Source organism: Oncorhynchus mykiss, chromosome 9 (assembly GCF_057628025.1).
Source record: "Oncorhynchus mykiss isolate SJ-2025 chromosome 9, ASM5762802v1, whole genome shotgun sequence".
Taxonomy (NCBI): domain Eukaryota; kingdom Metazoa; phylum Chordata; class Actinopteri; order Salmoniformes; family Salmonidae; genus Oncorhynchus; species Oncorhynchus mykiss.
The window spans coordinates 79,625,164-79,647,017 of NC_143030.1; the positions used below are offsets into that span (position 1 = coordinate 79,625,164).

Here is a 21,854-nt window from a genome sequence, read left to right on the forward strand (position 1 = left end):
TCTCTCGACTACAAGCATATCAATAACATGGTGCAGCCACCACTATGCTTGAAAATATGGAGAGTGTTACTCAGTAATGTGATCTATTGGACTTGCCCCAAATATAACATTTTGTATTCAGGGTAAAAAGTGATTTGCTTTGCCACATATTTCTGCAGTATTACTTTAGTGCCTTTGTTGCAAACAGGATGCATGTTTGGGAATATTTTATTCTGTACAGACTTCCTTCTTTTCACTATGTTAATTATGTTAGTTTTGTGGAGAAACTATAATGTTGTTGATCCCATCCTCAGTTTTCTCTTATCACAGCCATTAAACTCTAACTGTTTTAAAAGTCACCATTGGCCTCATGGTGAAATCCCTGAGTGGTTTCCTTCCTCTCCGGCAACTGAGTTAGGAAGCACGGCCGTATCTTTGTAGTGACTGGGTGTATTGATACGCCATCCAAAGTGTAATTAATAACTTTACCTGCTTTACTGCTCTAAGGAATATTATATTTCTTCCAATAGGAGCCCGTCTTCGTGACACTTTAGGAAACCTCTCTGGTCTTTGTGGTTGAATCTGTGTTTGAAATTCACTGCTCGACTTAGGGACCTTACAGATAATTGGGATATCGGACTCTGGGTTGCCCACTCTCTCTTGGGCCTTTGGGTTACCCGGTACCGGTGGCACTTTTCAGCCTAGTACGCACCTTATATGTGTTGGGTACAAAGACGAGGTAGTGATTCAAAAATCATGTTAAATACTATTACTGCACACAGAGTGAGTCCATGCAACTTATTATGTTCCTTTTTGAGCACATTACAAAACGGTTGAAAACTTATTGATGTTTCAGCTTTTCTTTTTTAATTGTTTTTTTTAATTCAAAAAACATAATTCCACTTTGACACTACGGGGTCTTGTGACAAAACAATCTCAATTTAATGTTCAATTCATAACAAAGTGTGGAAAAAGTAAAAGGGTGTGAATACTTTCTGGAGGCATATAGAAGAAAACCGTGTTATGTATCCAGGGTAACACCGTGTTATGTATCCAGGGTAACACCGTGTTATGTATCCAGGGTAACACCGTGTTATGTATCCAGGGTAACACCGTGTCACGTATCCAGGGTAACATCGTGTTATGTATCCAGGGTAACACCGTGTTCTGTATCCAGGGTAACATCGTGTTATGTATCCAGGGTAACACCGTGTTATGTATCCAGGGTAACACCGTGTCACGTATCCAGGGTAACATCGTGTTCTGTATCCAGGGTAACATCGTGTTATGTATCCAGGGTAACACCGTGTTCTGTATCCAGGGTAACATCGTGTTATGTATCCAGGGTAACACCGTGTTATGTATCCAGGGTAACACCGTGTCACGTATCCAGGGTAACACCGTGTTAAGTATCCAGAGTAACTTTAAAAAAAAAAAATATTTAACTCGGCAAGTCAGTTATGAACAAATTCTTATTTACAATGATGGCCTACACCGTCCAAACCTGGACGACGCTGGGCCGTTCTATGGGACTCCCAATCACAGCCAGATGTGATATAGCCTGGATTCAAACAAATTATAGTACAAAATATGTTTGCTTCATTTTTACAGGACGTCAAGCAGAAATATTCATACGCGGAGCATCAGCATCATCATCATCTGCCATTATTTCATCGTAACAATGAATAATAAAGGCTTCAACAAGCAAGTCTCTGTTGTGATGTGTTGTTTGTTCCTACACAACACCTGCATTCCTACACAACACCTGCAAGGTGATACAAAACAAACAAGGAAAGTTACAGTACAGCACCATCAAGAACTGACACTCTTTATCCCAGGATAGTGGATAGTATTTATACAGACTTTGTTTGGTATTTAAGGCCATGGAATCAGACGAATTGTTTCTCTCGAACAAAATAAAACAGAAATAAACTAACAACATCCACTTAAAGTAATTACCTACAGCGTAGAAACAAACAAAAAAGCATCTATAAAACAAACATTTAAAAGATGACCACGACAACGTAATTAATCAACCAATCAACACACTCAGAGTTGAGATAAGTGTGAGCAAAAACTGTTGACATTCGCGTAAATTGTCCATGAAGCACATAGACCTAAACTCTGAACTTAATCGTCCTGAAAATGATTAAACCAATTAAATAAAGACAACATGACATACATGTTAATAGCATCCATGTTCCCTAAAGACACAGAGAAGCCCCTTAGTCCCTAGTAGAAGGTCCGTTAGACTACCTAACCCTGCTGTTAGGCCTCCAAACAGCTCCGGCCCAGATTTGGCCCCAACCAGGCCATTCGGACAGTGCCCCTGCCTTGGGCCACCTCCGGTCCTCTTCCTTGGCCTTTCCCCGTTTGGCCCCAGCCCAGGGGGCCGACATCCTGCTAGAGGGTAGTGATCTGGGTGAGCTCCATGTTGGAGTTCCCTGTCCTTTGGTGGTGGTTGTTCTGGGGTTCCTTGCAGACCAAGGGTAGCTCCACGCCTAGTCATGCGGGATTTGTATTCCCATCCGCCGTCTTGCAATTGTAAGCCACCTCGCGGGCGATGCTCCTCATCCGACCCGACTGCTGCCGGCTGTCCAGGCGGAACGGACCCGGGTGGCAGAACTCCCTGAAGCACCTCTTGAAGTTCTCGTCCAGGAAGGCGTAGAGGACTGGGTTAAGACTGCTGTTGACGTAGCCCAGCGCGATACAGAAGTGCATCAGGGCCATGGTGAGGAGGCTACTCAGGTTGAAGCCCAATGACTGGGCCAGAGCCATGATCTGGACTGGGGTCCAACAGACCACGAAGGCTGCCACTACGACCAGGACCATGCGAGTGATGCGGTGCAGGTTGCGGTCCTTCTCCTTGGAGCCGGACAGGATGCGGACGCTGCGAAGGCGCTTCACCATCAGGCTGTAGCAGACACTGATGATGGCCACTGGGATGAGGAAGGAAAAGAGGAAAACGCAGGTGCCGAACACCGGGTCCCAGTAGCTACGAGGGTCTGGGAGGACTACGATACACTCTACACCTAGGAGGAGGACAGGGCATATGTTAGGGGTTAGGACACGAGGGTTCAAGGGTTAGGATATAGGGTAGTGGTTAGGACACTAGGGTTAAGGGTTAGGACACAAGGGTTAAGGGTTAGGACACAAGGGTTAAGGGTTAGGACATAGGGTAGGGGTTAGGACACGAGGGTTAAGGGTTAGGATATAGGGTAGTGGTTAGGACACCAGGGTTAAGGGTTAGGACACAAGGGTTAAGGGTTAGGACACAAGGGTTAAGGGTTAGGACATAGGGTAGGGGTTAGGACACAAGGGTTAAGGGTTAGGACATAGGGTAGGGGTTAGGACACAAGGGTTAGGACACGAGGGTTAAGGGTTAGGACATAGGTTAGCGTTACTGTAGGGGTAGGGGTTAGGACACCAGGGTTAAGGGTTAGGACATAGGTTAGCGTTACTATAGGGGTAGGGGTTAGGACACAAGGGTTAAGGGTTAGGACATAGGTTAGGGTTACTGTAGGGGTTAGGACACCACACCTACAGGGACAGGACACAGAAGAAGACAATTGTCCAATATCTACAAATGTCCAACAGAAATGTGTGTTCGGCTCCAAACCCCACATCCTGTACACACACCTAGGACCAAATGTTTTCCACATAGGACCAAGTGTTTTCCACATAGGACCAAGCGTTTAGCACATAGGACCAAGGGTTTAGCACATAGGACCAAGCGTTTAGCACATAGGACCAAGGGTTTAGCACATAGGACCAAGGGTTTAGCACATAGGACCAAGCGTTTAGTACATAGAACCAAGGAATTAGTACATAGGACCAAGGGATTAGTACATAGAACCAAGGGTTTAGTACATAGAACCAAGGGTTTAGCACATAGGACCAAGGAATTAGTACATAGGACCAAGGGTTTAGTACATAGGACCAAGCGTTTAGTACATAGGACCAAGGAATTAGTACATAGGACCAAGGGATTAGTACATAGAACCAAGGGTTTAGTACATAGAAACAAGGGTTTAGCATATAGGACCAAGGAATTAGTACATAGGACCATGGGTTTAGCACATAGGACCAAGGGTTTAGCACATAGGACCAAGCGTTTAGTACATAGGACCAAGGAATTAGTACATAGGACCAAGCGTTTAGTACATAGGACGAGGGGTTTAGTGCATAGAGCCAAGGGATTAGTACATAGGACCAAGGGATTAGTACATAGGACCAAGGGATTAGTACATAGGACCAAGGGATTAGTACATAGGACCAAGGGTTTAGTACATAGGACCAAGGGTTTAGCACATAGGACCAAGGGTTTAGTACATAGGACCAAGGGTTTAGTACATAGGACCAAGGGATTAGTACATAGGACCAAGGGATTAGTACAGTAGGAGGATTGAGCAGAGAGGATAATCAATCAAATCACTGCTAGGAAGTCCGTCTCTTTGCATCACTCAAAAACACATACCACTGGGCGAAAGGGGTCAATATCAGGGGTTTACCTTTATCTATATATTTCCAGATACCTGACATTTTATGAAAGAAGTAGTAGCCATTCTCCAGATACTCATGTCCTTAATTCATTGAATATGCGGAGCTAGGATTTCTCTGTAATGGGACAGTTTCAACATGCATCCAATCCAGACCTCTGAAATCTCCCTGCTACTGCATGAGTCCAAAAAGATATCTGGGGTTAGACACGTTCAAGGCAGACACATGATGCGCATGCCGCAGACCATTTTTCCTCCTCCACCAAACTTTACAGTTGGCACTATGCATGGCAAAGTTCCCCTGGCATCCACCAAACTGTGATTCATCCATCGGACTGCCAGATGGTGAAGCGTGATGCATCACTCCAGAGAATACGTTTCCACTGCTCCAGAGACCAATGGCGGCGAGCTTTACACCACAACTGACGATTGGCATTGCGCACGGTGATCTTAGGCTTGTTTGCGGCTGCTCGGCCATGGAAACCCATTTTATGAAGCTCCCAACGAACAGTTCTTGTGCTGACATTGCTTCCAGAGGACAGACGATTTTTACGCACTAACCACTTCAGCACTCGGCGGTCCCGTTCGGTTTAGCTTGTGTGGCCTACCACTTTACGGCTGAGCCGTTGTTGCTCCTAGACGTTTCTACTTCACAATAACAGCACTTACAGTTGAACTGGGGCAGCTCCTGCAGGGCAGAAACTGACTTGTTGGAAAGGTGGCATCCTATGAACGTGCCACTGTAACAGTATAACTTTAGACCGTCCCCTCGCCCATACCCGGGCGTGAACCAGGGACCCTCTGCACACATCAACAACAGTCACCCCTTGAAGCATCGTTACCCATCGCTCCACAAAAGCCGCGGCCCTTGCAGAGCAAGGGGAACCACTACTTCAAGGTCTCAGAGCAAGTGACGTCATGAAAGGCTATTTAGCGCACACCACCGCTAACTAGCTAGCTATTTCACATCCGTTACACCACGTTGAAAGTCAATCAGCTCTTTAGTAAGGCATTCTCCTACCAGTGTTTGTCTATGGAGATTGCATGGTTGTTTTATACACCTGTCAGCAACGGGTGTGGATGAAATGGCGGAATCAAAAGATTTGAATGGGGTGTCCACATACTTTTGTAATAGTCTATTTGTCTAATATTCTAACCCTGGAAAGGGTCAACATTCTGATATATCTAAGCCTTTCCACTAAGGTATGAAGGAATACACATCTTTTCAGAAACGTATCAAAATCTGTAGTCATTACCTGTTCATGTATGTATTCATATTTCTCAAAAAAATTATAATTTCAATAGATATCCTTACATGATATGTAATTTTCATCCTCGTATGTCTAATCAAAAAAATGGGCTAAATCCAACTCATTAAATGTCCAGATCCCAAATTATTTTACTTGTTCAGGACAATTTGGTTTGAATGCAGCAAGTGTCCAGGGGAGTTCCCTGACAAATCCCCTTCTTTCTTCTCATTGGCTCTGAGGCCGACTATATGCCCCCCCCCCAAGACAGACAGTCCTTTCTCACGAGAGTTAGACTTTGCTTGTCACGCGTAATAAGAAAATGAACAGGAATCAGTTGGAGCTCGTGTACAATGTCGTCACTAAGTTGCAACAGCCACAAAGTCATAATTATGGCTAAACCGCGAGGAGAGTAATGGAGTGCTGCATCAGATGATCTGGCCTCCACAATCACCATGACCTCAACCCCAATTGAGATGGTTTGGGATGAGTTGGAACGCAGAGGGAAGAAAAAGCAGCCAACAAGTGCTCAGCATACGTGGGAACTCCTTCAAGACTGTTGGACAAGCATTCCTCATTGTATCTGTCCACGTTCGACAACAGACGAGAGTGTCTATTTGGGAGTCATTATATCTTCTGCTGTTGACCGTAGACAGCTGGAATGACTCTCAAATAGACACTCTCTTCTGTTGTTGATGCCTTTTCACTCACAAAATAAACAAATCAACATACGAATAAATTACATAACAGAATCCAAAATACACTCAAAACCCAACACCTTGAGGTTGAAGAACTGTCCACAAGCTTTTAATTCAGATTTTTTTCCCCTTCCTCAGCGTATAATCACTTTGACTGTGACATTTGCTTTAACTTTTCTGACAGCCTGCCTTTTAAAACTGCCTCTAAACCCAAGCAGCTGAGAACTCTTGACAGCCCTATAGCTCTGTAATACAAAACACAATTCAGGGGATATATATATATATATACAAATTTACGAACCCTGACTTGGCAGCCTGAAGGGAGCCTGAATCAAATCAACTTCAAAAGACGATTTCTAAGTTAATATTTTTTTTTTTAAAAGAACCACTTGTCACTGGTGTGAAGAAGAAACTCTCTCTCTCTCTCTCTCTCTCTCTCTCTGTCTCTCTCTCTCTCTCTCTCTCTCTCTCTCTCTCTCTGTCTCTCTCTCTCTCTCTCTGGGGGAGATTATGAAGATGCTCGCAAATCCAGTTCAAAGCTTTTATCTAGGATGCATCCCAAACTGAACCCTATTCTCTATAATGTGCACAACTTTAGTGCCATTGTCAAAAGTAGTGCACTAAATAGGGAATAGGGTTTCATTTGGGACATAGCCACATGACATTAAACATGTCTTCCCACTCTGTAGTTCTGAGAGCTCATCCGAACCTGAATGTCTTCTTACCCTTTCGGATTATTACGAGCACGCTAGCGTTGTCCCAAAATGGCACCCCAGTCCCTATTTAGTGCACTACTTTTGACCTATGTCAAAAGTAGAGAACTACATAAGGAATAGGGTGCCATTTTGGGATTAATCCTCACATCTATTCCAGTAAAGTGCCTCTCCTGACAGCTGGATCAATGGGACGTCCTGTTCCTGCCTAGCTGCAGCACAGTAGGAAACAACAGTACAACCCTACACCTCACAAACCTCAACAGTCACATCTCAGACTCCGCTGCAGTTACAAAAGGAGTCCCCCAGGGCTCTCTGTCCCTTACTGTTCATCATGTAGCCTTGCCTTGTTGCAGTACAGTACAACACCTGTCTGTATGTCCCTAAAAAAACCTTCCTTACTTGCAACAGTAGCAAGCTAGCTAGATGAGGACGAGATCATTCTCACACTGCGATCAATGCTCCCTTGTTGTTTGTCGGTGACAAAGTTGAAAATTGATTGCGGATGTAACCAGTGTCACTGTATCGCTTCTCTCACTGTCCCTGTCGATACCTCGGCGTGAACTAGTGTCCCTCTGCTCGCTAAAAAGGATGCAAGTGGCAAGTTAAATCCACTTCAATTTCAATCCGTGACAAGGAGTCTCTCTTTGTTATTTGCTGAACTCAACCAGTCAAAAGTTTGGACACACATGCTCATTCAAGGGTTTTCTTTATTTTTTAAAACTATTTTCTACATTGTAGAATAATAGTGAAGACATCATAACTATGAAATGACACATATGGAATCATGCAGTAACCAAAAAAAGTGTTAAACAAATCTAAATATATTTTATATTTGACATTCTTCAATGCAGCCACCATTTGCCTTGATGACAGCTTTGCACACTCTTGGCGTTCTCTCTAAGTCCTCTTTTTAAAGTCAAAAGAGCTCCGTTCCCTTTGAATGAGGACTCAACCCTTTTGCCTGATCTCTTCATCTGTTTTGTGGTCCGAGTCCCGTTTTCATTCACATTGTTTTGTATAGAAAGGTACCAAGATCTTTTCCCAACATTCACTCAATACATTCTGGGGGTTTTACCATGTGCAGGACGAGCCATTCCATCAGAATGTTGTCATCACACTGATAGATATATACTTATATTTTGGAAGCTAATAGATTACAAATATTGTCTCATCTAATTGTAATCAGAAGATACTATTAACATGTACAAATTATTGGTAACAGAATAAATAGCAGAATAATAACTGCAGATTAAATAATGCTGCAATTGAAAAAGGTACTCCCAAGGTAGGCTACTGCCCCTTTAAGAGCAAGAATGGACTTAAAGCCATACGGCGTGATTCTCACCAAATACAGTATATTGTCTTCTCACACTATTCAAACTCCACAATCAATAAACAGCGTTTGAAGCTCTCTTTGCCTATAGATCACAATTTGCAAACAAATAATCTGAACAACAAACTGCTGGAATTTATCTGCATCCTTGACAATCGCTTATCAATATCCAAAAACACCACGTTTTCTTCGTCTTCTCTCTATTGTGGCACCAGTGTGAGGGGTTATAACTGTAGTCTAGTGTGAGGGGTTATAACTGTAGTCTAGTGTGAGGGGTTATACCAGTAGTCTAGTGTGAGGGGTTATAACAGTAGTCTAGTGTGAGGGGTTATACCAGTAGTCTAGTGTGAGGGGTTATAACAGTAGTCTAGTGTGAGGGGTTATAACAGTAGTCTAGTGTGAGGGGTTATAACAGTAGTCTAGTGTGAGGGGTTATAACAGTAGTCTAGTGTGAGGGGTTATAACAGTAGTCTAGTGTGAGGGGTTATAACAGTAGTCTAGTGTGAGGGGTTATAACAACAGTCTAGTGTGAGGGGTTATAACAGTAGTCTAGTGTTAGGGGTTATAACAGTAGTCTAGTGTGAGGGGTTATAACAATAGTCTAGTGTGAGGGGTGATAACAGTAGTCTAGGGGCTATAACAGTAGTCTAGTGTGAGGGGTTATAACAGTAGTCTAGTGTGAGGGGTTATAACAGAAGTCTAATGTGAGGGGTTATAACAGTAGTCTAGTGTGAGGGGTTATAACAGTAGTCTAGTGTGAGGGGTTATAACAATAGTCTAGTGTGCGGGGTTATAACAGTAGTCTAGTGTGAGGGGTTATAACAGTAGTCTAGTGTGAGGGGTTATAACAGTAGTCTAGTGTGAGGGGTTATAACAACAGTCTAGTGTGAGTGGTTATAACAGTAGTCTAGTGTGAGGGGTTATAACAACAGTCTAGTGTGAGGGGTTATAACAGTAGTCTAGTGTGAGGGGTTATAACAACAGTCTAGTGTGAGGGGTTATAACAGTAGTCTAGTGTGAGGGGTTATAACAGAAGTCTAGTGTGAGGGGTTATAACAGTAGTCTAGTGTGAGGGGTTATAACAGTAGTCTAGTGTGAGGGGTCATAACAATAGTCTAGTGTGAGGGGTTATAACAGTAGTCTAGTGTGAGGGGTTATAACAGTAGTCTAGTGTGAGGGGTTATAACAGTAGTCTAGTGTGAGGGGTTATAACAACAGTCTAGTGTGAGAGGTTATAACAGTAGTCTAGTGTGAGTGGTTCCAACATTAGTCTAGTGTGAGGGGTTATAACAGTACTCTAGTGTGAGGGGTTATAACAGTAGTCTAGTGTGAGGGGTTATAACAGTAGTCTAGTGTGAGGGGTTATAACAGTAGACTAGCGTGAGGGGTTATAACAGTAGTCTAGTGTGAGGGGTTATAACAACAGTCTAGTGTGAGGGGTTATAACAGTAGTCTAGTGTTAGGGGTTATAACAGTAGTCTAGTGTGAGGGGTTATAACAGTAGTCTTGTGTGAGGGGTTATAACAACAGTCTAGTGAGGGGTTATAACAGTAGTCTAGTGTGAGGGGTTATAACAGTAGTCTAGTGTGAGGGGTTATAACAGTAGTCTAGTGTGAGGGGTTATAACAGTAGTCTAGTGTGAGGGATTATAACAACAGTCTAGTGTGAGTGGTTATAACAGTAGTCTGGCTAGACTCAAAACTCTCCTTCCAGACCCATATCAAACATCTCCAATTGAAAATCAAATCAAGAGTCGGCTTTCTATTCCGCAACAAAGCCTCCTTCACTCACGCCGCCAAACTTACCCTAGTAAATCTGACTATCCTACCGATCCTCGACTTCGGCGATGTCATCTACAAAATTGCTTCCAACACTCTACTCAGCAAACTGGATGCAGTTTATCACAGTGCGATCCGTTTTGTCACTAAAGCACCTTATACCACCCACCACTGCGACTTGCATGCTCTAGTCGGCTGGCCCTCGCTACATATTCGTCGCCAGACCCACTGGCTTCAGGTCATCTACAAGTCCATGCTAGGTAAAGCTCCGCCTTATCTCAGTTCACTGGTTACGATGGCAACACCCATCCGTAGCACGCGCTCCAGCAGGTGTATCTCACTGATCATCCCTAAAGCCAACACCTCATTTGGCCGCCTTTCGTTCCAGTTCTCTGCTGCCTGTGACTGGAACGAATTGCAAAAATCGCTGAAGTTGGAGACTTTTATCTCCCTCACCAACTTCAAACATCTGCTATCTGAGCAGCTAACCGATCGCTGCAGCTGTACATAGTCTATTGGTTAAATAGCCCACCCATTTTCACCTACCTCATCCCCATACTGTTTTTATTTATTTATTTTTCTGCTCTTTTGCACACCAATATCTCTACCTGTACATAACCATCTGATCATTTATCACTCCAGTGTTAATCTGCATAATTGTAATTATTTGCCTACCTTCTCATGCCTTTTGCACACAATGTATATATAGACTCCCCTTTTTTCTACTGTGTTATTGACTTGTTAATTGTTTACTCCATGTGTAACTCTGTGTTGTCTGTTCACACTGCTATGCCTTATCTTGGCCAGGTCGCAGTTGCAAATGAGAACTTGTTCTCAACTAGCCTACCTGGTTAAATAAAGGTGAAATAAAAAATAAAAAATAAAAAATAAATAAAAAAAAGTCTAGTGTGAGGGGTTATAACAGTAGTCTAGTGTGAGGGGTTATAACAACAGTCTAGTGTGAGGGGTTATAACAGTAGTCTAGTGTGAGGGGTTATAACAACAGTCTAGTGTGAGGGGTTATAACAACAGTCTAGTGTGAGGGGTTATAACAACAGTCTAGTGTGAGGGGTTATAACAGTAGTCTAGTGTGAGGGGTTATAACAACAGTCTAGTGTGAGGGGTTATAACAGTAGTCTAGTGTGAGGGGTTATAACAGTAGTCTAGTGTGAGGGGTTATAACAACAGTCTAGTGTGAGGGGTTATAACAGTAGTCTAGTGTGAGGGGTTATAACAGTAGTCTAGTGTGAGGGGTTATAACAGTAGTCTAGTGTGAGGGGTTATAACAACAGTCTAGTGTGAGGGGTTATAACAACAGTCTAGTGTGAGGGGTTATAACAACAGTCTAGTGTGAGGGGTTATAACAGTAGTCTAGTGTGAGGGGTTATAACAACAGTCTAGTGTGAGGGGTTATAACAGTAGTCTAGTGTGAGGGGTTATAACAGTAGTCGAGTGTGAGGGGTTATAACAACAGTCTAGTGTGAGGGGTTATAACAACAGTCTAGTGTGAGGGGTTATAACAACAGTCTAGTGTGAGGGGTTATAACAACAGTCTAGTGTGAGGGGTTATAACAACAGTCTAGTGTGAGGGGTTATAACAACAGTCTAGTGTGAGGGGTTATAACAGCAGTCTAGTGTGAGGGGTTATAACAGTAGTCTAGTGTGAGGGGTTATGTCAGTAGTCTAGTGTGAGGGGTTATAACAGCAGTCTAGTGTGAGGGGTTATAACAGTAGTCTAGTGTGAGGGGTTATAACAACAGTCTAGTGTGAGGGGTTATAACAGTAGTCTAGTGTTAGGGGTTATAACAGTAGTCTAGTAGTCTCCCACACCCTCCTCCCCTCCCCTCCCCTCCCCTCCTCTCTCCCACCCCCTCTCCTACCCTCTCCCACACCCTCATCCCCTCCTCTCCTCCTCTCTCCCACCCCCTCCTCCCCTCCTCTCTTCCACCCCCTCCCCTCCTCCCCTCCCCTCTCCCCAAGGGGTGCACGTTTTGGTTTTTGGCCCTAACACTACACAGCTGATTCAAATGATCAAAGCTTGATGGTTAGTTAAATGTTTTGAATCAGCTGTGTAGTGCCCCCCACCCCCAAACTAAAACATGTCCCCCTTGGGACAGACAGAAAGCTTGTCTGCATCCCAAACGACTCTTGTGTAAATTGTGATGATGTCACAGAGTAAAACATGTACTGTTTGGGAGTCTTTTGGGTCATAATAATAGTTTGTAGCTAAAAACCATTCTGACTCACAGACTAGAGCTCAAACACACAATGTTTAAAAGAGTTTTGAAGTCCAAAACGCTACAAATTAATAAGCAGATTTAAAAAATATATATATTATTTTTAACCTTTATTTAACTAGGCAAGTCAGTTAAGAACAAATTCTTATTTTCAATGACGGCCTAGGAACAGTGGGTTAACTGCCTTGTTCAGGGGCAGAACGACAGATTTTTACCTTGTCAGCTCGGGGACTTGAACTTTTGAACTAGTCCAACGCTCTAACCAGTAGGCTACCCTGCCGCCCCAGGGCGTAGCCTGGTAACGCTTTAGTTTAATGTACGGTTTGAAGCTTAGCCTGGTAACGCTTTAGTTAGAACAACAGATGTGTACCTTGTCAGCTCGGGGGTTTGAACAACGCTCTAACCACTAGGCTACCCTGCAGCCCACAGACACAATGCTTTTGGGAAAGGACACAAGACCTGTTGATTTTTTCAACATTTTACATTACAGACTTATTCTATAGTTGATCATCCCTCAGAAATCTACACACAATACCCAATCATGACAAGGCAAAAACAGAAATACATTATTTACATAAGCATACTTTGCTGTGAGACTCGAAATTGAGCTCAGGTTAATCCTGTTTCCATTGATCATCCTTGAGATGTTTCTAAATCAAATCAAATCAAATCAAATGTATTTATATAGCCCTTCGTACATCAGCTGATATCTCAAAGTGCTGTACAGAAACCCAGCCTAAAACCCCAAACAGCAAGCAATGCAGGTGCAGGAGCCAGGTGGCCAGGTGGCCAAAAACTCCCTAGAAAGGCCAACACCTAGGAAGAAACCTAGAGAGGAACCAGGCTATGAGGGGTGGCCAGTCCTCTTCTGGCTGTGCCAGGTGGAGAATATAACAGAATTATAACAGATTATAACAAAAAGTGTTTTGTTTTTAAATGTTTGCAAATGTATTAAAAATAAAAGACAGAAATACCTTATTTACATAAGTACTCAGACCCTTTGCTAGGAGACTAAATTGAGATCAGCTGCATCCTGTTTCCATTGATCTTCCTTGAGATGTTTCAACAACTTGATTGGAGTCCACCTGTGGCAAATTCAATTCATTGGACATGATTTGGAAAGGCACACACCTGTTGAAATAAGGTCCCACAGTTGACACTGCATGTCAGAGCAAAAACCAAGCCATGAGGTCGAAGGAATTGTCTGTAGAGCTCCGAGACAGGATTGTGTCGAGGCACAGATCTGGGGAAGGGTACCAAAACATTTCTGCAGCATTGAAGGTCCCCAAGAACACAGTGGCCTCCATCATTCTTAAATGGAAGAAGTTTGGAACCACCAAGACTCTTCCTAGAGCTGGCCGCCCGGGCAAACTGAGCGGTCGGGGAGAAGGGCCTTGGTCAGGGAGGTGACCAAAAACCCAATGGTCACTCTGACAGAACTCTAGAGTTCCTCTGTGGAGATGGGAGAACCTTCCAGAAGGACAACCATCTTTGCAGCACTCCACCAACCAGGCCTTTATGGTAGAGTGGCCAGACCACTTCTCAGTAAAAGGCACATGACAGCCCGCTTGGAGTTTTCCAAAAGGCACCTAAAGACTCTCAAACCATGAGAAACAAGATTCTCTGGTCTGATGAAACCAAGATTGAACTCTTTGGTCTGAATGCCAAGCGTCACGTCTGGAGGGAACCTGGCACCATCCTTACGGTGAAGCATGGTGGTGGTAGCATCAGCAGCTGTGGGGATTTTTTTAAACAGAGCAAAGTACATAGAGATCCTTGATGAAAACCAGCTCCAGAGCACTCACGACCTCAGACTGAGGTGAAGATTCACCTTCTAACAGGACAAAGACCCTAAGCACACAGCCAAGACAATGCAGGAGTGGCTTCAGGACAAGAATGCCCTTGAGTGACCCAGCCAGAGCCTGGACTTGAACAAGATCTAACATCTCTGGAGAGACCTGAAAATAGCTGTGAAGCAATGCTTCCTCAAACTGGTACTTCTAACAGTCTGATGTTTAATTCATTGTCTTAAAATATGCTTGTGAATCATTAATGAGTTCTCTATGAGCCCTGCAGGTACTGGGTCTACAGGGTCTACAGATTATAGAGAGATCACATTCAGCCTACAGTGCTGCCTCTCTTGGTGCCTCTCTCTCTCTCTCTCTCTCTCTCTCACTCTCTGTGCCTCTCTCTGTGCCTCTCTCTCTCTCTCTCTCTCTCTCTCTCTCTCGCTCTCTGTGCCTCTCTCTGTGCCTCTCTCTCTCTCTCTCTCTCTCTCTCTCTCTCTCTCGCTCTCTGTGCCTCTCTCTGTGCCTCTCTTGGTGCCTCTCTCTCTCTCTCTCTCTCTCTCTCGCTCTCTGTGCCTCTCTCTGTGCCTCTCTCTCTCTCTCTCTCCCCCTCTCTCACTACTGCCTCTCCATTTCCCTCCCTCCCTCCCATTTGCTTTCTTCTCATTCTCTGCCTCTCTCCTGTCTGCTCCTCCTCTGTCCACGAGGAACCTAACTTCACAACTCTTCTAGCATTCAGAGCAACAGTGCTATTATGTATATATTATAACATAGAATCTGTTAAATATCCTGTGTGAATAACGTTTTAAAAGCATTCAAATTCCTCACCCAGAAGTGCAATTATGAATGAATGAATCATGATGAATAGTTGTTGCTGTTTGAGGTTTTGAACATACTATCAGGAACGTGCTATTGATTTTCCAGGGCTTCTAATTGAGTTACATCCGTTCCTCACCTGGTTGTCCTGAAAATAAAAGGCTAAAAAAACTCAGGAACGGACATGAAGATAAATGAAAGTAGTGAACAACAACAACAACAACAACAAAACACAGATATCATCTAAGGGGTCCTTGGGGCCTGATGAGGTTATTAAACATTATAAGACAGATGTTGGGTTTTCTACTTGAGCTCCAGGTCTATTTCAGACGCACAGAGTGACAAACTGTTAACGGCATCCTGTAGTGGCTTTTGAAGTGGAGGAGAGCAGATGGTGATTCTATTCACGTGTCCTGGTGTTGTTGCACTGAACTAGACTGTAAACAATCTCTAATTCCACTGACCTAATGGTAAGGACTTTATCACAGTCTGTAGCTGTAGTGACCTTTTCACTGTTACTGCTATATTCACTATCTCCACACACATACACACACACACACACACACACACACACACACACACACACACACACACACACACACACACACACACACACACACACACACACACACACACTTGTTCAAAGCCATTACTTTGGTCAGTGTGGCCTTGTCCATTTTTAAAGCCTCTCCTCCTCTGTGTGTGTGTGTGTGTGTGTGTGTGTGTGTGTGTGTGTGTGTGTGTGTGTGTGTGTGTGTGTGTGTGTGTGTGTGTGTGTGTGTGTGTGTGTGTGTGTGCGTGTGTGTGTATTTTAGTGTGTATATGTGTGTGGAGATAGTGAATATAGCAGTAACAGTGAAAAGGTCTGTGATTGGATTCCCCTGGTCATATCACACACATTGCATTACATTCCCCCTAGTAATCAAACCACATGACACTCCCCCTAGAAACCAGACCACACGACACTCCCCCTAGTAACCAGACCACATGACACTCCCCATGATACTCCCTCTAGCTGACCCAGGAGGAACCAGACCACATGATACTCGCTCTAGCTGACCCAGGAGGAACCAGAGCACATGATACTCGCTCTAGCTGACCCAGGACGAACCAGAGCACATGATTCTCCCCCTAGCTGACCCAGACAACATGATACTCCTTCTAGCTGACCCAGGAGGAACCAGACCACATGATACTCCCTCTAGCTGACCCAGACCACATGATACTCCCTCTAGCTGACCCAGGAGGAACCAGAGCACATGATACTCCCTCTAGCTGACCCAGACCACATGATACTCCTTCTAGCTGACCCAGGAGGAACCAGACCACATGATACTCCCTCTAGCTGACCCAGACCACATGATACTCCTTCTAGCTGACCCAGGAGGAACCAGACCACATGATACTCCCTCTAGCTGACCCAGGAGGAACCAGACCACATGATACTCCCTCTAGCTGACCTAGGAGGAACCAGACCACATGATACTCCCTCTAGCTGACCCAGGAGGAACCAGACCACATGATACTCCCTCTAGCTGACCCAGACCACATGATACTCCCTCTAGCTGACCCAGGAGGAACCAGACCACATGATACTCCCTCTAGCTGACCCAGACCACATGATACTCCCTCTAGCTGACCCAGGAGGAACCAGACCACATGATACTCCCTCTAGCTGACCCAGGAGGAACCAGACCACATGATACTCCCTCTAGCTGACCCAGGAGGAACCAGACCACATGATACTCCCTCTAGCTGACCCAGACCACATGATACTCCCTCTAGCTGACCCAGGAGGAACCAGACCACATGATACTCCCTCTAGCTGACCCAGACCACATGATACTCCTTCTAGCTGACCCAGGAGGAACCAGACCACATGATACTCCCTCTAGCTGACCCAGGAGGAACCAGACCACATGATACTCCCTCTAGCTGACCCAGGAGGAACCAGACCACATGATACTCCCTCTAGCTGACCCAGGAGGAACCAGAGCACATGATACTCCCTCTAGCTGACCCAGGAGGAACCAGAGCACATGATTCTCCTCCTAGCTGACCCAGACCACATGATACTCCCTCTAGCTGACCCAGACCACATGATACTCCCTCTAGCTGACCCAGGAGGAACCAGACCACATGATACTCCCTCTAGCTGACCCAGGAGGAACCAGACCACATGATACTCCCTCTAGCTGACCCAGACCACATGATACTCCCTCTAGCTGACCCAGACCACATGATACTCCCTCTAGCTGACCCAGACCACATGATACTCCCTCTAGCTGACCCAGACCACATGATACTCCTTCTAGCTGACCCAGGAGGAACCAGACCACATGATACTCCCTCTAGCTGACCCAGGAGGAACCAGACCACATGATACTCCCTCTAGCTGACCCAGGAGGAACCAGACCACATGATACTCCCTCTAGCTGACCCAGGAGGAACCAGAGCACATGATACTCCCTCTAGCTGACCCAGGAGGAACCAGAGCACATGATTCTCCTCCTAGCTGACCCAGACCACATGATACTCCCTCTAGCTGACCCAGACCACATGATACTCCCTCTAGCTGACCCAGGAGGAACCAGACCACATGATACTCCCTCTAGCTGACCCAGGAGGAACCAGACCACATGATACTCCCTCTAGCTGACCCAGACCACATGATACTCCCTCTAGCTGACCCAGGAGGAACCAGACCACATGATACTCCCTCTAGCTGACCCAGGAGGAACCAGACCACATGATACTCCCTCTAGCTGACCCAGGAGGAACCAGACCACATGATACTCCCTCTAGCTGACCCAGGAGGAACCAGACCACATGATACTCCCTCTAGCTGACCCAGGAGGAACCAGACCACATGATACTCCCTCTAGCTGACCCAGACCACATGATACTCCCTCTAGCTGACCCAGGAGGAACCAGACCACATGATACTCCCTCTAGCTGACCCAGACCACATGATACTCCTTCTAGCTGACCCAGGAGGAACCAGACCACATGATACTCCCTCTAGCTGACCCAGGAGGAACCAGACCACATGATACTCCCTCTAGCTGACCCAGGAGGAACCAGACCACATGATACTCCCTCTAGCTGACCCAGGAGGAACCAGAGCACATGATACTCCCTCTAGCTGACCCAGGAGGAACCAGAGCACATGATTCTCCTCCTAGCTGACCCAGACCACATGATACTCCCTCTAGCTGACCCAGACCACATGATACTCCCTCTAGCTGACCCAGGAGGAACCAGACCACATGATACTCCCTCTAGCTGACCCAGGAGGAACCAGACCACATGATACTCCCTCTAGCTGACCCAGACCACATGATACTCCCTCTAGCTGACCCAGACCACATGATACTCCCTCTAGCTGACCCAGACCACATGATACTCCCTCTAGCTGACCCAGACCACATGATACTCCTTCTAGCTGACCCAGGAGGAACCAGACCACATGATACTCCCTCTAGCTGACCCAGGAGGAACCAGACCACATGATACTCCCTCTAGCTGACCCAGGAGGAACCAGACCACATGATACTCCCTCTAGCTGACCCAGGAGGAACCAGAGCACATGATACTCCCTCTAGCTGACCCAGGAGGAACCAGAGCACATGATTCTCCTCCTAGCTGACCCAGACCACATGATACTCCCTCTAGCTGACCCAGACCACATGATACTCCCTCTAGCTGACCCAGGAGGAACCAGACCACATGATACTCCCTCTAGCTGACCCAGGAGGAACCAGACCACATGATACTCCCTCTAGCTGACCCAGACCACATGATACTCCCTCTAGCTGACCCAGACCACATGATACTCCCTCTAGCTGACCCAGACCACATGATACTCCCTCTAGCTGACCCAGGAGGAACCAGACCACATGATACTCCCTCTAGCTGACCCAGGAGGAACCAGAGCACATGATACTCCCTCTAGCTGACCCAGGAGGAACCAGACCACATGATACTCCCTCTAGCTGACCCAGGAGGAACCAGACCACATGATACTCCCTCTAGCTGACCCAGGAGGAACCAGACCACATGATACTCCCTCTAGCTGACCCAGGAGGAACCAGACCACATGATACTCCCTCTAGCTGACCCAGGAGGAACCAGACCACATGATACTCCCTCTAGCTGACCCAGGAGGAACCAGACCACATGATACTCCCTCTAGCTGACCCAGGAGGAACCAGACCACATGATACTCCCTCTAGCTGACCCAGACCACATGATACTCCCTCTAGCTGACCCAGACCACATGATACTCCCTCTAGCTGACCCAGGAGGAACCAGACCACATGATACTCCCTCTAGCTGACCCAGGAGGAACCAGACCACATGATACTCCCTCTAGCTGACCCAGGAGGAACCAGACCACATGATACTCCCTCTAGCTGACCCAGGAGGAACCAGACCACATGATACTCCTTCTAGCTGACCCAGGAGGAACCAGAGCACATGATACTCCTTCTAGCTGACCCAGGAGGAACCAGACCACATGATACTCCCTCTAGCTGACCCAGACCACATGATACTCCCTCTAGCTGACCCAGACCACATGATACTCCCTCTAGCTGACCCAGACCACATGATACTCCCTCTAGCTGACCCAGGAGGAACCAGACCACATGATACTCCCTCTAGCTGACCCAGGAGGAACCAGACCACATGATACTCCCTCTAGCTGACCCAGGAGGAACCAGACCACATGATACTCCCTCTAGCTGACCCAGGAGGAACCAGAGCACATGATACTCCCTCTAGCTGACCCAGGAGGAACCAGAGCACATGATACTCCCTCTAGCTGACCCAGGAGGAACCAGACCACATGATACTCCCTCTAGCTGACCCAGGAGGAACCAGAGCACATGATACTCCCTCTAGCTGACCCAGGAGGAACCAGACCACATGATACTCCCTCTAGCTGACCCAGGAGGAACCAGACCGCAGTATAATGATGTACAGTAGATTATCTACTCAGAAATGGAGGGAGGCAGGGAGGACGGAAGGAAGGGAGGGAGGGAAGGAGGAAGGTAGGGAGAGCAAGACGAGGGAGGGAAGGAGGGATGAGAATATCTGAATAGATTAATTTAGAGGTCAATCTGACAGTAGATCAGATAAATCAGACTTGATAATGAACCAAACTAAATCCACTTTCTGTTGTTTCACCTACAGACAGACAGACAGACAGACAGACAGACAGACAGACAGACAGACAGACAGACAGACAGACAGACAGACAGTCAGACAGTCAGACAGACAGACCCAATATAACCTACTGTTATGTTCAACCTCCACATCTCCCAACACCATGGCCGGTACCCCTATCGCCGACGCCAGGACCCACACGCAGATGTTGACCACTTTGGCCTTGTGGGGCGTCCTCATGTCCAGGGCCTTGACCGGATGGCACACGGCCACGTAGCGATCCATGCTCATCACGGTCAGAGTAAAGGTGCTGGTGAACATGTTGTAGTAGTCGATGGAGACCACGGCCTTGCAGAGGGCGTTGCCGAACGGCCAGAAGCCCAGGAACAGGTCTGTTCCCTGGAAGGGTAAGGTAGCGAGGACTAGGGAGTCAGCCAGAGCCAGGTTAAATATGTAGATGTTGGTGGCTGTCTTCATCTTAGTGTACCTGGAGAAGAGGAGAGAGGGGAGGAGAGGGGAGAGGAGAGGAGAGGAGAGGGGAGGAGAAGAGAGGGATGAAAAGAGAGGGGAGGGGAGGGGAGGGGAGGGGAGGGGAGGGGAGGGGAGGGGAAGAGAAGAGAAGAGAAGAGAGGAGAGGGGAGGAGAAGAGAGGAGAGGAGAGGAGAGGAGAAGAGAGGGAGAAGAGGGGAGGAGAGGGAAAGAGAGGAGAGGAGAGGAGAGGGGAGGAGAAGAGAGGGAGGAGAGGGGAGGGGGAGAGGTATGCATAACGGTGATTGAATGTGATCACATTGAGCTAGTTTTCCTACTTAAAGAGTGTGAAAAAGTCTTTGATTTGTTGAAATGTAAAGTCAGTTTGTTCTCTGCTGCTGCTGTGGTCTGCTGGTCCAAGTCAGTCCAAGCCTCAAACCGTCTTGTTGACAATCTTCGATTCAGTTCCTATCAGTTCATACAATGTGATAAAAACCTCACACACAGCCGACTCCTGCTTTCAATTCAAAAGGGAACAGAGTTACAAGGTTTACTTCTGACAGCAACAATAAGAAGCAATGGGATCATGCTGTGGGTATATCATTATAACAAGGCTTCCTGTTACATAAGAAGTGGTGGATCTATTTTAAACCCTGTGTTACCAAGCAGGCCAAAATCCCCTGATCAACCAACCGATCGATAGATAAATATATAGAGAGGATGAAATCCTTACGAAAGGTGTCAGACTAAATATTCAGACACTGGAAGTAGGTCTTTGGTCTCACTGTGCTGCATCGTCAACACTGACAGATCAGTTCTTCCCAATTCTGGTCCAGAAAACCAGAAACCTGCAGTGGCTTCCAATCTATAACGTGAAAATATCCCCCCCCTTCCCTCTCCTCTATTTTCCTCTCCTCCCCTCTCTTCTCCTCTCCTCCCCTCTCTTCTCCTCTCCTCCCCTCTCTTCTCCTCTTTTCCCATCTCTTCTCCTCTTCTCCCCTCTCTTCTCCTCTCCTCTCCTCTCTTCTCCTCTTTTCCCATCTCTTCTCCTCTTCTCCCCTCTCTTCTCCTCCCCTCCCTCTCTTTTCCGCTCCTCTCCTCCCCCTCTCCTCTCCCCCCTCCTGCCT

General features: G+C 46.2%; 1 protein-coding gene across 1 annotated transcript in view; it reads right to left on the minus strand.

The window, feature by feature from the left end:
• Positions 1 to 1,417: 1,417 nt before the first annotated feature.
• LOC110516643 (nociceptin receptor-like) overlaps positions 1,418 to 21,854 on the minus strand; it is a 79,079-nt gene continuing 58,642 nt past the window's right edge. The window contains exons 3-4 of the mRNA XM_036989001.2: positions 20,391 to 20,746; positions 1,418 to 3,011 (exon numbers count right to left, since the gene is read on the minus strand). Coding sequence (XP_036844896.1) covers positions 2,485 to 3,011; positions 20,391 to 20,746 — 883 coding nt within the window. The 3' untranslated portion in view covers positions 1,418 to 2,484. The remainder of the gene's footprint in view (positions 3,012 to 20,390; positions 20,747 to 21,854) is intronic.